Raw genomic sequence first — 14,978 nt, forward strand, 5'->3', positions numbered from 1 at the left:
AGGCCCCAAGCTTTATATCCACATAAACTTTCAACACCCACACCAACTCATCCTTTCCGAAAGGTCTCTCTAGCATCCAGCTAGCTGGAATTCCACCCCCACTAGATTCAGCCATTTAACAGAAGGCTATGCAATGTAAATACATTTTAAACCCATTTATTTCTCCTCCTCAGTCCACACCCCATTTACCAGTGACATGCTAAATAATGCAGCCTCTAATAGCACTAATCATCTTATAACTCAATATTTTTTTCTCCTTTAATTAAGAAACCCTTGCCCTACAAGTTTCTTCCATAATGACTAACCTCCTAAATCATCACTTCAGCTCATTCCTCTTCCCTCCATAGATTCAAAATTCTTAACCTACAATGATCTCTTATTTACCACCTCTCCCAGAATCTTGCCAGCATCATCTTTTCCACACTCGTTAATTTTCAATTTCCTCCTAAAATGAGAGAGAGGGAGAGAGAGAGAGAGAGAGGGGGGGGGGGGAGGGGGGGGGGAGGGGGGGGGGGGGGGTTGAAATTTTAACATAGTCACCCGTGGATTACGGCGGCGCATGACTATTCAATATTAAAATGCAAATATTAATAATCGGTAAGTAAATATTTCTTAACTCAAAAGCAAAGGAATCGAAAGAACACAGTAAGTCACCAATTATCATAACATTTAAATCTTTTTCTTCAGAAAATTTTCAGAAGTAATTACTACAAGAGGACGTACCTTTTGTTTGTTTTGTTGTTTGGTTTGGGCAGCAGGTACATAACTTCCATTCACAACTTCATATGCGGTAGTCTGCACTTCTTTACAAAAGCATAAAGTAGGATAGATTTCTGTTCCAGGCACCAGATATGAACCTGCATTTGGAGGTGGCATATCAGAATCAGAAAAGGATACACGCGCCAAAATGGAACTTGAGTTATATTGAAAAGAAAAATAATGGGAAAAAAAAATCAATAAAAGAAATTGAAGGACCAATGCTGCATTTGGTTGCTGAATAAAGGCAGGAATATAAATTATATTGCAAATTTATTGTTCAGGATGCAAGAAATCACAATCTTTCACCCAAATGAGACAAATAATAGTACTATTTAGCTCAGTAGATGGCAGTTTTTCTATATCATGAATCAAATCAATATCAAATGTAAGATTTAACACTTTATGATAACTATATACATTATAATGAAAAGGAGTGAAGATGAGGAATCCTTCAAGCTTGTAATATAAGGGAAAATAGAAACAATATCACCAAAAAGGAAGAAGAGTAAAGAGGAGGAACCTTTCAACCCCACTTTTCCTTTTCATTGATAATATTTAATGTTTAAGGAATATACAAAGGGAAAGAGATCAGTCCACTAAGTTTTGTCATGCTTCGTTCCTATCTCAATGTAGCGACCTTACCTCGTCTCAACTTCCATGGTGAGATCAATAGCTGTTCCATAGGCGGTGACTCGGTATTTAGGGTTGATCATCAAAGCATCAAGGAACGTGAATTTGCTCTGCGGTCATGTTTAGTAGGTCGTTTTGATAAAGATGTGGGATGTATTGAAGGGATTGAAGCGTGGGCTACGAAAGAGTGGAAGGTTTCAAGCGGCATAAAAGTTTCTTCCCTTCCCAACGATCTTTTTCTGTTCAGGTTTCCGTCGGAGCAAGAGGCTTTAAGGGTTTTGGATGAAGGAAGGAAGAGATGGGGTGAAGCATTGTTATCCATCAATATATGGTATTTCGCGGTTGGATGTTCTGCAGTGAAGGATCGCAGTATACGGAGGGTGATGTTATTTGGCTTGCCCTTTCACTTGTGGTGCCATAAGCTATTTGAAGCAATTGGAAATCTGTGTGGTGGATTTAGAGGTGTTGAGGCGGACGTTTCGGTGAGTGGAGAGAGAATCCTTCTCTACGTTTCCACCGGAAAAAAGATGCCGGAGTACGTCTTTGTTGAGGATCAAAGAGTGGCCTTTAAGGTCAATTTGATTGAGGAAGTCACACCTCGTATCCTTCCGAAGTCTCACCTCGTATCCTTCCGAAGTCTCACTATGAAGGAAGGTGGGGAGAGATCCTATTTCCCGCGTGTAGCAACGATTACCAAAGGGGGTCACCGGAATTTACAAGTTCGACAGGGCCTCAAAGGATCTAGCCAATTGCATGCCCACGCACCTGAAGCGCGTAGAAAAAGCAGTTCCAAGAGCCGTGTTAATCATGTCCTTGATCAGCGCCCACCGTTTCGGTTTGCCGGTTTTCAAAATCACCAAACACATGGCAAAGATCGTGGCATTAATGGAGCCACTCTTGCTTTAGTCACTGATGGGCCTAGTATGGGCCTGATGCACATTCTGGGCCTTTTTTGTTTAATGGGCTTACTAACAGCTTTCAGAAAATTAAAAGGGCCGTTAATTGGGGACCCAGCAACCAGCTATCAGTTTCAGTCCTGAATGAGAAGCCCAGCTCTCCTATTTTGACAAAGCCCAAGCGTAATGGACAACAGACCAGGGTTACAAGGGGGCCCATCTCTTTTATTAAATCAAAGCCTAGCCCAACTCGCTCTCATGTTAGAAGTCTTTCGCACAGTTCACTCCCCGGAACTATATGGAACTCGCCGGAAAAGAGATGGATGAATCTCTCTGCTGCCGAGGCTGGTGTTAAGCCTGTTGTTAAGGGGTTTCGTCATTCTCAGTGTTGCGAACTTTTCTTCTACATCCTGCTCTGCTAACCTACAGCCGAAGAGCAATACAAGACCTCCGTCTCAGGGCCATTTTCCTGAAGTTCAATGTTCAAGAAAAGAGAAGCAGAAGTGGGTAACTAACGATTCAGGTATGTCTTCAGATCTTCAGAGCCCCTCTACTGATCCACCCTCTTCTTCTACCCTTTCCTGTGAGGTGATGAACGGTGATGCAGATGTTACGGATAAGATGTATGGGTCGCCACTTTTGAACTCTGAACATAATGATGGGATGAATGGCAAGGAAGAGTGCATGATTGATCCTCCTGGACAGTTGATCACTGTTGGCAGTGCAGATGATTTGTCTGAAGGAGTAACAGTCTGTATGGGAAGAGGTTTGCAGTTTAAGCTGTCCAATGATGAGGCTGTGGCTTTGTTCAAAGAGTTACGATTGAATGTCGTGTTGAGAGGTTTTAAATGTGTGCCTTCTGCAACGGATGAGGAGAATGAGGTTGGTAGTATTGTTGGACTGGGTGATTATGTTACAGATTCAGATTCCGTTTATGAGTATGACAGAAAGACTGAAGAGGAGGTGGCTGATGATTTGGGATCCATCCAACAGATCTGCTTTACTGAGCTTCAACCTTGGCTGAAGGATGACCCTAACATATCAGTGGTGGAACCTCTGGCAGTGGTGAGACCTAATGATGAGGATACTGATTTGGGGAAGGACTGGGTGGTTGATAATATTGGAACTACCAGTGAGTTGTTGGGAGTTTCTTTAGAAGGTAATAATGCTCAGACTTTATCTCTTCTCCAAGCAATTGTGACTGGAACTGAGATAGCAGTCACTAATGAAGTTATAAACACGAAAGCCCATATCGTCTTGGAAAGGGATTCACGAGATTAAGAATCTCATCTCTGATGTCAATTACGACAAGAAGAAAAGAGTGGTGATGGAAAGGGGTAGGCCTAGAAGAAGGAGTTTGAAGAAGGGGGGAGGGGAGTTAATTTCAAATGGTTTTTAATGAAGCTACGAATCATTACATGGAATGTTCGTGGTCTCAATGACCCAAATAAAAGGAGGGTAGTGAAGGTAGCTCTAAGGAAATGGGGGGCCCAGGTTGTTTGTTTGCAAGAAACCAAGTTGGCATCCGTTACTGACAGGGTGGTTAGAAGTTTGTGGGCAGGAAGGTTTGTGGAATGGGAGGCCTTGGATGCTACAGGTTCTTCGGGTGGTATTTTAGTCATGTGGGACAGTAGGTGGTTGTCCAGATTGAATGTGTGGAAGGGAAGTTTTTCTATTTCTTGTGAGTTTAAGATGGAAGAAGATAATTTCAGATGGGTTTTTTCCTGGGTTTATGGACCGGTCGTTGATGCTGAGAGACCTATTATATGGGAGGAACTAAGCCACGTTCATGATCTGTGCTCTTTACCTTGGTGTTTGGTGGGGACTTTAATTCAGTCAAGTTCCCGTCAGAGAGGTCTACTGGGGGAAGAAGGTCCATAGACATGGATCAGTTTTCCGCCTTCATTGATGAGCACCTTCTCATTGATCTACCAATGGAAGGTGCAACCTATACCTGGTCTAATGGTAGAAACCCAGTTACTATATCAAGATTGGACAGATTTTTGATCTCTAGGGAGTGGGAAGAAAAATTCCCAGATGTTGTTCAGGCGGTATTAGAAAGGGTTACCTCCGATCATGTTCCTTTAGTTTTGGATTATGGGGGTTTGTATTCTAGAAAAACCCCATTCCGTTTCGAGAATATGTGGTTGAGAGTGGAGGACTTCCAAGGGACAGTTCATTCTTGGTAGGAGGGAGCAATCGTTACAGGTGCGCCCAGCTTCATTTTAACACAAAAATTAAGAGCTCTCAAACTCGCTCTTAAGCAGTGGAATAAGGATGTCTTTGGGAATCTTGAATGAAGGAAGAATAAAGTCTTTGCTGATTTTTCTGAGATTGATCGGCTTGAGGAGGCGGGTGGAAATGTGGAGTCTCTTTCTACTAGGAGAGCTTCATGTCAGGCAGTTCTTGCTGAGATTGCTTGTATGGAGGAGATTTCGTGGCGACAAAAATCCCAGGCTCTTTGGTTAAAAGAGGGAGATCGTAATACAAAATTTTTCCAAAAACTTGCTAATGCTCATAGAAGGAGCAATAATATAAGACGTCTACGGGTTGAAGGCGTGGAGTTGTGGAGGGAGGAAGAGGTACGCAGCGGGATCGTTTCTTTTTATCAAAAGCTTTACACAGAACTTTTAGGTTGGAGACCCAAGCTTGATGGTCTTCCTTTTGAGGCTATTTCTGTGTTGGAGAGAGATGGGTTAGAGCTTTCTTTTACTGAAGAAGAAGTTCTTAAGGCCTTATCCAGTTGTAATGGGGATAAAGCCCCGGGGCCAGACGGGTTCACTATGCGTTTTTTGATGGAAAGTTGGGCGGTTGTGAGAAATGAAGTGATGAGTACCTTTCACGAGTTTCATTCAACTGGTGTTTTTGAAAAATGGCTCAATGCATCATTTATTACCCTTATCCCTAAGAAGGGCAATGCTTCAGATAGTAAGGACTTTCGTCCTATTAGCTTAGTGGGTTGTATTTACAAACTCATAGCTAAGGTGTTTGCTCATAGAATCAGAGAAGTCATGGATGGAATTATTTCGGATTCTCAGAATGCCTTTGTTGGAGGACGACAAATTCTTGATTCAGTTCTTATTGCTGGTGAATGTGTGGATTCAAGGTTGCGGAGTGGCGTTCCTGAAGTTCTATGCAAACTTGATATCGAGAAAGCTTATGATCATGTTAACTGGAATTTTCTTCTTTACATGCTTGAAAGAATGGGGTTTCAAAGTAGATGGAGGACATGGATTGAGACATGTCTTTCGTCTGTTAAATTCTCAATTCTTGTAAATGGTTCTCCAACTGGTTTTTTCGGGTGCTCTCAGGGTATAAGATAAGATGACCCATTGTCATCTTTTCTCTTCCTTAATGTTATGGAGGGCTTAAGCTGACTCATGCACAGGGCATAGAATCTTGGTCTCATTAAGGGATTCCGGGTGGGAAGGGATGCTGACAATCAGGTGGAGATTTCACATCTACTATTTGCAGATGACACTCTGGTTTTATGTGATGCAGATGTGTCTTAACTTAGATATTTGAGATGCATCTTGGCTTTCTTTCAGGCAGTTTCAGGGTTAAAGGTGAATGTGGCCAAGAGTGTGCTTGTCCCGGTCGGGAATGTACAGGATATCTCTTCTTTAGCTGCAGTTGTTGGGTACAGGGTGAGCTCCTTTCCTATCCCTTATTTGGGATTGTCATTAGGGGTTTCTTCCAGGTTAGTGGGGAGTTGGGATTCTGTGCTTGATAGGTATGCAAAGAGGTTGGCCGGTTGGAAGAAGCAATATTTATCTAAGGGGGGTAAAGTCACTCTTATCAAGAGCACTTTATCAAGCCTTCCCACTTATTTTCTTTCTTTGTTCCAAATTCCATGTTCCGTTGCTGATAGAATTGAACAAATTCAAAGAAATTTCCTTTGGGGAGGAAGGGGAGATGAGTTCAAGTATCATCTTGTTAAATGGGAGCAAGTATGCAAGCCTATAAAAATTGGGGGGTCTTGGTATTAGACGAGTGATTCCTTTTAATCAACCACTTCTGGGCAAGTGGTTGTGGAGATTTAGGAAGGAAAGACATCGTCCTTAGCGCAGATTAGTATCTTGCAAGTATGGGGAAGATGTTGGCGGATAGACTACACGTCCGGTTTCTATTGCGGGAGGAGTTAGGGCTTGGAAGTCCATTCGGAAGGGATGGGATGCCTTATCCTCTCATATCAAATTCAGAGTTCGTGATGGTAGTTGCGTTCGTTTTTGGGAAGATCTTTGGTGTGGGAACCAGCCTCTATGTCGCACATTTCCCAAATTATATGGTATTGCAGTTGATAAACATGCCATAGTAGCCAATTGTTATCAACTTGATAATAGTGGGATTACATGGAATGTTCATTTTCGGCGTTCATTTCAAGATTGGGAGTTGGAAGAGGTGACCATTTTCTTGGCTCAATTGTGTCGGCAATAAGGAATTGGAAGGGGTTTTGACAATTTGATTTGGATTCCCTCCCCTCACGGGCGTTTTGCAGTAAGATCTTTGTTCTTATGTCTGTCTAAATTTGCATCCTATGATTTTCCATGGAAGACTATTTGGTGTTCTATGGCTCCTACTAGGGTGGCATTTTTTGTATGGAATGCTATTTGGGGTAAAGATTTTGACGATCAATAATCTGAGGAAAAGGGGAAATCTTATTGTTAACTGGTGCTGTATATGTAAGCGGGATGGGGAGTCAGTCAATCATCTCCTAATGCATTGCTCTGTAGCGCGCGATTACTGGAATGTCATTCTTGGCCTATTTGGCATGTGTTGGGTAATGCCACGCTCTACTAAAGAGCTGATTCATGCTTGGAGAGGTTGTTGTATGAGTAGGAGTGTTCGTGCTTATTGGAGATCTGTTCCTCATTGTATTTGGTGCATTTGGAAAGAATGAAATACTAGAATGTTTAAAGGGAAGGAATCACCTACAGCGACACTAAAACTTTTTATTCTTTGTTCTCTTTTTACTTATGTGAACAGAAATTCGTGTTCCTCTTCTGTTGATTTAATTTCTTTTTTGGATTCTTTGGGGCCTTAGACCCCGGGTTCTTTTATGTCTACGGGACGCGTTCCTCTATTGAACGCCTTTTTTAATTTATTATTACTTATCAAAAAAAAAAAAAAAAACCAATCATAATGGCAAGAGCCTCGAGCTAAGATCTCACCAAACCAACTATTGCATCCACATCACCCTCAATTAAAAAATGACTAATACCCGTAGAAGAGCCCTCAATTAGGCTGCCTAGAAGGCTAGAACAGCTAAATATCCACCTTAATAGCAAATCTAAATAGTAGTGTTCCCAATTGCATCTAAAAATATACATACAACAGCAATCTAAAGTAAGGTACATAACACCAACAAGGGTTGTAGCCAAGTGGCGCTTCCTCCCTCGCCTTTCAAAGCAGAAGGTTGACGGTTCAAGTCTCTATAAAAGCAATGTGGGCGTGTGAGTTTCCAGGATAAAAATAAAAAATAAAAAAGGTAAGGTCATAGTTAATTATCACCATAAGTGGAGACTTCCGAAAGGCTTAAAAGAAATATATGCTGCTGCTGCTGCTGCTACCACCACCACCACCACCACTACCACTACTACTACTACTACTACAACAAGAACAACAATAATAATAATAGCCCTGTAGTAACTCATGATAACACTTAATAACATTCATTGAAAGCTTTAACAATGGAAACCCATAAGAAAGATGAAAAGAATCCTGCTACCAGGATACTCTTAACCGGATTGCACTTCTCAAAGAATCCTTAAGTTCTTCCCAATCAATTAATAAAGATTATGGCTGTCAAACCACAATCCACCAATAATCTAGCTTTTGCATTAAAGATAAAACATATAAAAGAGGGTTTAAGGAGGGAACTAACGTCCCATGGAGCAGCCCAAATAGCTTTTGTTAAAGCAAATAATCTTTGCCAAAGGTCATAACAAATAAAACAATAAATAAAAAGCTAGTTGCATGACTGAATGTTCCTTCTGCACGCAACATACAATCCAGGCTTAAAAATTTTAACGAATTCCTAGTTTCGAGCAACTCATTAATGTCATTGACCAAACCAAAGCCTTAGTGTTCACTCTTTCTTAGGAAAGGGGACCTGATCATTTTTCAATATTATAGTAACAAGAAAAGGGAGTAAATTAATATTTCTAAAGAGGATTTAATAAGAAGCATACAAAGAGATGGGATGAAGAAAGAAGCAAGTTTCCTAACCTCTCAATCTAATAAGGTACTAAAATTGAGAATTCCACTTAGAATTAGGAAAATCAGAAGTACTTGAACTAACCATAAAATTCAACATTTGGTGGCCCATGAACATTGGAGATTTTGAACAAGTCAAAAAAAGAATCTTTGAAATGATAGTCACTTCACCAAAATTCTCCCAGAAACGATCCTATATCCGTCTAGAACTATATAGTATGATTCTAGTATAATGGGTAAACCAGGATGTCTTTCCAATAGTGACTCTAGAAGCCAAATTATTGTCACAACCATATTTCTGAAAACCATATTTACTTCTGATCACATCATTTCCCTAGAAAGTATTTATGATGAAATTACACCCGACCCATCTTCCTTTTTTTTTTTTTTCTTTTTTTTAACCTACACACCAGCTCCCAGTACTCAAACGACCACGTAGGGATTCACCTGAACCCAACCAAAGATTGGCCCTTCCAATTGTTTGAATCTTACTGGTGCAAAAGCACTCCTAAACATCCAAAAATACCACGACTTCGAAAACCATACAGGAAAAAAAAAATGGATTTCCCTAAAGCAAACGCATAACTAATACACGTTTAACATAAAAGAGTGTTCAAATCCAAAACGACACTCAGAGCATTGAAATATGTACATGAATTTGACCCAATATAACAACGCGAGCAGATGATGTATATTTATATACATACATACGTGTCAAATTTACAGGCATTTTTGCAAAAAGAACATGATTAAACGAAAACCCATATAGAACTCCAAATATAAAATGAAAAATTAAAATGACATAACAGAGAAGATAACTGGGTCTTTACTATAAGTAGTCGTAGCAGTCTGGCAGAGTTTACCATGGCTAGTATATAAAGATGCATCAATATAGAAAGGGTATATATATTATATAGAGAGAGAACGAACCCTTGGGAAATTTGGAGCGTCTGAACAGTAATTTGGTCGATGGAATCTGCCATAGTTGCAGCAGACTGGAGGTGCCGCTCATTTTCCCCCTCCCCCTTCTCTCTCTCTAGAATTTCTCACTCAAGAATGTGTTGCCGTAGATTTTTCCTTCCACAATTTGTTCGACAAGGAAACAAGTCCTAACGGGCAATCACGAATTTGGGCCAATCTGGGTTTGAGCTAGGTCTAGATCATATAGTCGGCCCCAAAAAAAAGGCTAGGTCATATAGGCACACGCCGGACAACCACAAGGCTTAAGCCCGACCCGATATCTGAGGTAATATAATAATGCGTTCCAATGCGTCAAGTTCAAGCCAATCCCAATACTTTTTTATTTATCGATTAAAAAAATACTTTTATGTTTTTTCTTTCTTTGCAAAAAATGCTTTAATACCAAAATTAAACTTAAATACTTTCTCCTCTCAAGGTGAAACGCTGACCTTCCAATTTGAGAGAGAGACAAATACTACTAGACTGATATTCATTTTTGTTCTAGTTTTAAAATTGCGTACAAATCCAATTTTTTTTTGTATGTGTATATTTATTTATATTATTACATTAATAATTTGTGAATTTTAAGATTTTTTTTTTTTTTTTTTTTTTTTTGTCGATGATGGTGATGTTGAATCTCTTAGAACACTCATAATTCACCATCGGGACACATACAATCTCCCTATTCCACATTTATCGAGCAATTATCGAAAAAAACTCTGGAGGTAGTCCAGAGAGAATTCAAACTCCCGACCTCCAAAATGTAAGGTGAAAGTCTTTGCTGCTAGTTATTCCCTTTGAGTTAAAATTGATATTTGATATAACTAGCATATTTTTGTATACATGCTATTTATTTTTATCCCAAAAATTATACATACATATATATATATATATATATATAAACAAAAACAAAAACAAAAAATTAAAACAAAACTTAGTGCCATAAAGTATTTTTCTGGCAAAAATGTAAGACTATTTCCCATGAAGTTTTTTTTAGTCGCGTACTCAGCCAAAACCCTGCCATAAAATACTAAATTTTGCCGCACTAATTTATTACTAATGAAAAGTTATGTTTTTCATTATCCCCACGAAGTTATGAACAAAGTATTCGTAAATAAGTTTTAAGGGTTGGATTTATAATTAATTTTTCTCCTTGTCATTTTTAATTTAAAATTCAAGTGTAAGTTGGAAATTGGTTAAAAGAGCGGAAGGAACAAACTCAAACGCCAACAAGCTCGGTTCGATGTAACTAGAATTTGTTTTGGGCAACAAGTTCAAAATATAAGCATGGTGCTAGGTGTCACAGGGGTCAATTAACCGGCTAACACTAGGCTGCCACCATGTTTGATCGTGCTCGCGGACAACAAAATTTATAAAAAATCGAATCTATCAATCGCACAACATTAATTTGTATATATCTCTGGACTTACTAGCACAAATTGTTGCTGCCAGAGTTGATCAATCAACACAGGCACTCAGGCAGCAGTAATGAAAATTATTCAATGCAGGACCATCTAATGAAATCCAAATGAATAACTAAAAGATTCAAATTACATCTTTTGAACATAAACGGTTGTTACATATTTCCAACTGACCAACAAATATATACTTCAAACAGTAGCTTGGTTGACGCAGGTTAATGCATTTGGTAGCCTCCTTGAATGGTTTCTCACCACAGTGGTCACAAATGGTACTAAAAGTGGAATAACTACAGAAATCACAGTGAAGAACACACTTATTCGGCTATTTGGTGCAATTGCAGTCATGCAAGTATCATAAGTCACTATCAGCGCGAAGATCGACACCTGCAATTCCAATCTCAAAGGGAATCCCATGGTGAGAAAATTGATCATGTGAAGGGATGTGAAAAACCCAATCGAGTTGAACAGCAAGAACAAGCCATACGAGATCCAATTCTTCGCGCCCATCACTGCCCGCCCAGCAGTGTGTGGCTTGCTGTTACCAGAGCCTGCAGAGTCATCCTGCCAAACACCACCCGGAGGACTAAGCACAGCTTGATAAGTTGCTGTCGCGATAAGTATAGCTATCACGAGCAGTGTGTTCCGTACTTTGCTAGGTGACTCTTTGATGTCATCGTACTTGAAGAATTCTTGCAATTGTGTAGAGAGTGATCGATGCTGCACTGTTCTTGACTGATCGTTTGATGGATTGTGATTAGCTGCAGCATCCTGATTTCGGTTGAATGCTGCCTGATCATGCAATGAGTGAAGGTCTTTGGCTGTCATTGCTCCAGCTCGCCTAAGGATCACTTCGATTTCTCTATCACCAGCTTCACTTTGAAATAATACTAGAACATCAAGAGGCGTTAGACCCCCCTCGTTCGATGGATTCACCTCCACTACCCCCCCAGTCACAACATGTTCGCCAAGCACCAACTCAACCACCTGTTCATGATTTCTTTTATCATTCATCTATAGAAAAGCAAACAAAATGATAAAAAAAAATAAAAATAAAAAAATACGAAAAGACATGGGAGGGGACGATATATGCTTGCCTCGTATTGTTTTGATGAGACTGCTAGGTGCAAGATGGTGTTGCCTAGGCAATCCTTCATATTCAAGACACCCTCCTTCTTGAATAGCCTGAGATGTTCCACCAACACTCTCAAGGCTTCGAATTGGTTGTTCTTCACCGCCAGGTGCAGAGCAGTCTCTCCTCGCGCTGTCACGCCTGCAATGGAATCTCCATTAGCTGAAAGCAATTCCCTCATGACAACAACTCTGCCTTTGATTGCAGCATAGTGAAGCGGAATTCTTCTTTCTCTTCCTTCGAGTATGCAGATAGTATTGTCCATCTTCACAAGCTCCTTCACAATCTCTACATGCCCACAAGCCGACGCAATATGCAGAAGGCTAAGACCATCTTGGTTCAGTTCTCTACCAAATTCTTGCCTCAATTTCATGACCTCTTGTACAAAACTAAAATGGCCAGCCAAACAAGCAATATGTACCGGAGTTTCTCCACCAGCTAACGCGACAGCATTGAGCAAACACGGATCATCTTCCATCAATTTGTGCAAGAATTCAACATTTCCTGTCCAAGCAGCCTCAAAGAGCCTTCTGTCCATTCTTGTAAAAATAACTCTCCAATCTGAAAATTACACAAACTACAGATACAAAGAACTTCAATATAAACGCTAGTTATGTTTTATTTTTTCAACGTTGACTTTTGACTCGGTTCATCTAATCTAAACTTCGTTGAATAACATGGCTATTCCCTATTTTAAACCAGTTTAATTTGAAATGTAACTTTCGCACTGCAACAATTTCAGCGGCAGTCTAAACCGCCGCTATAAGGTTCCCAAAACGCCGGCAAGTCCTTTACCGGTGGTTAACAAAAATAGAAGCTGATTCATTCATTGAGAATACAAGAGAGATATAGGTGGAGTTCTTGAGAAGAAGGGGAAATTAGGGTTTAAAGTTCTTACAAGTTATAGTAGCCCCACTCAACAACCACCACTGTCCAGATCTCCAATATGCCACCAATCAACCACCGCCGCCGTGATCCTTCCTGCGCCACACCAAGGGCACCACCAAGTCGTGAAGTCGTGGGTCAGTGAGAGAGTAGAATGGAAGCATAGACATTAGAGCGTTTATGTGCGAGTAGAAGCAATAAGCTACCCAAACCTGCTTTTAGGAAAAAATAATAATAAATTAAATAATTATAATTAAATTTTACCGGCATATTTTGTATAACCACCGGATATAATTAACTATTTCCGGCGTTTTAAAAAACACTGCCTGAAATAATTATTCCGGCGGTTTATAAAATAGAGCCGGTAAAATTTTCAATAGCTGGCATTTTGTTCTTAAACGCCCGAAAAAAATAAATTAACAGCGGTGGATAAAAATTATTTCTTGTAGTGTATATTCAATGAGGTTAGTACTGGTTGTACCAATTAAGTACTTGGTTGTCCAAACAAGAAATTTAGAAATAGCGTTGGAATCCAAATTTGGTCAACGCATTTGGCGTGGAATTTTCCAAAATCATATAAATTTAAAATTTTAAAAGACATATAATATTACTTGCTAAATAATAAATATTATCATTCGGGATTAGTGAGCTAAGATATAGGCACAATTGTCTCATAATTTATGAGGAAGCATACACTGAAATAAGTAATATTTTAAAATTGTATGTGATTTATAATATTTTTTATAAGTAATTATTTAAAGATGCAAGTGATTTAGAATATTTTTATAGATGGTCAATGTCAATCTGTATTTTATATCAACAATATTCTCTGGACGACACTCCTCATTGAGTTTTTAGAAAATTCGAAATATATCAAGAGTTTTGTAGTTTTATAATTTGACAGGTCACATTAATGTCGCTAATACCATTAAAAACCTTATCTGCATAAATTGCATCACCCCATGTCAATAAAATGTTAATGCATCTCTCTCTCTTATTTACTATTATTATTTTTCTCTCTGAGTTCCTTTCTTCTTCTTCTCATATTTCTTTAATTGATTTATTTTATGTTCTTTCAATGAACGGATTCTAGTGAATTGAGTTTGCTTTTAGGTTTACTGAATTCATATTTTCAGGTCAACGCATCCCTCAAAATATTAGCCTCTTATTTATCGGGACAAAAAAAAAAAAAAAAATTGGTGGTGGGGAGGGGGAGGGGTCAGCATGGTTTTTCAAACAAGAGGGAGGTTTACATAACAATGACAAATTTCAGAAGAACTTAATTAAAATTAAGTTAAATCCAGAAAAGGCCGTTGAGCCCCCAAACTCGAGGGTCGACCTTGGGCTTGGTCTGTTTGAGACCACTAAACGAGCCCAAAGCCTAAGCCCTCACTACGTGGTCCATACCATTTGTTTGTTTTTTTTTCGGAAGTTCGTGGTCCATACAATTGCAGATAGAAGAAATCCACGTAATAATTGCTCAGAAATGAGAAAAGCCATCGCAACATGTACGGACAAGAAGCCGTGTGTTACGATCAGGCACACATGCCCCAAATACCTACCTAACTTTGTCTTCTTCAACGACCAACCTCTCTGTATATTTTGTGTATATATACAACATATATATATATATATATATATATATATTTATTATGCATACTCATGATCTGTATCTATTTATTTCTTTCTCCTAGGACAGGAAAAAAATTAATTAAAATTTCCATTCACTTTTGTCAAATACAAGTGAAAAGTTAGGTTTGTATCTACTATCTAGTTCATCCCACTCAACACCCCCGATTAACACTCCAACTACTGAACAATGATTATTTTAAAGACAAATTGATAAGGGAAATGATTAATTAAAAGAAATAAAATATTGAATATGGTATTTGTTGTGTCCTAGTCATATCTAAATGCGCAACATGTATTATATTGATTTTCTTACTCTATGTAAGCTTGGTTGTAGCATTTAATGATGATTTGTTTGGGATGATTATAAACACATTTAACGGACTAAGATCATCTACTGTAAACGGGCCGTGCTGTATTTATGCTATAGTGAAAAAATGTATTTTTTTTAAA

At 39.0% G+C, this 14,978-nt stretch overlaps 2 protein-coding genes across 4 annotated transcripts in view; both read right to left on the reverse strand.

Moving 5' to 3' along the window:
• Window positions 1-9,606, reverse strand: part of LOC132276393 (nucleolar GTP-binding protein 1) — a 33,979-nt gene extending 24,373 nt beyond the window's left edge. The window contains exons 1-2 of one of the 2 annotated variants that reach the window (XM_059777801.1): window positions 9,432-9,606; window positions 724-857 (exon numbers count right to left, since the gene is read on the reverse strand). In XM_059777801.1, the coding sequence (XP_059633784.1) occupies window positions 724-857; window positions 9,432-9,513 (216 nt within the window). In that variant the 5' untranslated portion in view covers window positions 9,514-9,606. The remainder of the gene's footprint in view (window positions 1-723; window positions 858-9,431) is intronic. The other variant, XM_059777800.1, reaches the window with a different exon arrangement.
• A 1,373-nt stretch (window positions 9,607-10,979) lies between these two features.
• LOC132276394 (ankyrin repeat-containing protein BDA1-like) lies at window positions 10,980-13,123 on the reverse strand. Of its 2 annotated transcripts, none has more exons than XM_059777803.1 (3): window positions 12,910-13,123; window positions 11,977-12,572; window positions 10,980-11,866 (listed from the first exon to the last, which is right to left on the reverse strand). In XM_059777803.1, exons 2-3 carry the CDS (start codon window positions 12,547-12,549, stop codon window positions 11,072-11,074), a joined length of 1,368 nt encoding a protein of 455 aa, XP_059633786.1. In that variant the 5' UTR covers window positions 12,550-12,572; window positions 12,910-13,123; the 3' UTR covers window positions 10,980-11,071. The 2 variants fall into 2 exon arrangements, with proteins under 2 accessions (XP_059633786.1, XP_059633785.1); XM_059777802.1 differs by having other exon boundaries at window positions 11,977-12,588; window positions 12,910-13,122.
• Between the last annotated feature and the right edge of the window lie 1,855 nt (window positions 13,124-14,978).

Source organism: Cornus florida, unplaced genomic scaffold (genome assembly GCF_030987335.1).
Source record: "Cornus florida cultivar Cherokee Brave unplaced genomic scaffold, ASM3098733v1 CherokeeBrave_3.0.0_Hap2_Chr10, whole genome shotgun sequence".
Taxonomy (NCBI): Eukaryota; Viridiplantae; Streptophyta; class Magnoliopsida; order Cornales; family Cornaceae; genus Cornus; species Cornus florida.

What these genes read in the sequence shown, in the direction of transcription:
- LOC132276394 (XM_059777803.1), bottom strand. Translation starts at nt 12,549, where the DNA reads ATGGACAGAAGGCTCTTTGAGGCTGCTTGGACAGGAAATGTTGAATTC. An exon ending in TCTCATCAAAACAATACGAG is followed by an intron (nt 11,867 to 11,976) that starts GCAAGCATATAT and finishes AATCATGAACAG; the next exon opens with GTGGTTGAGTTGGTGCTTGG.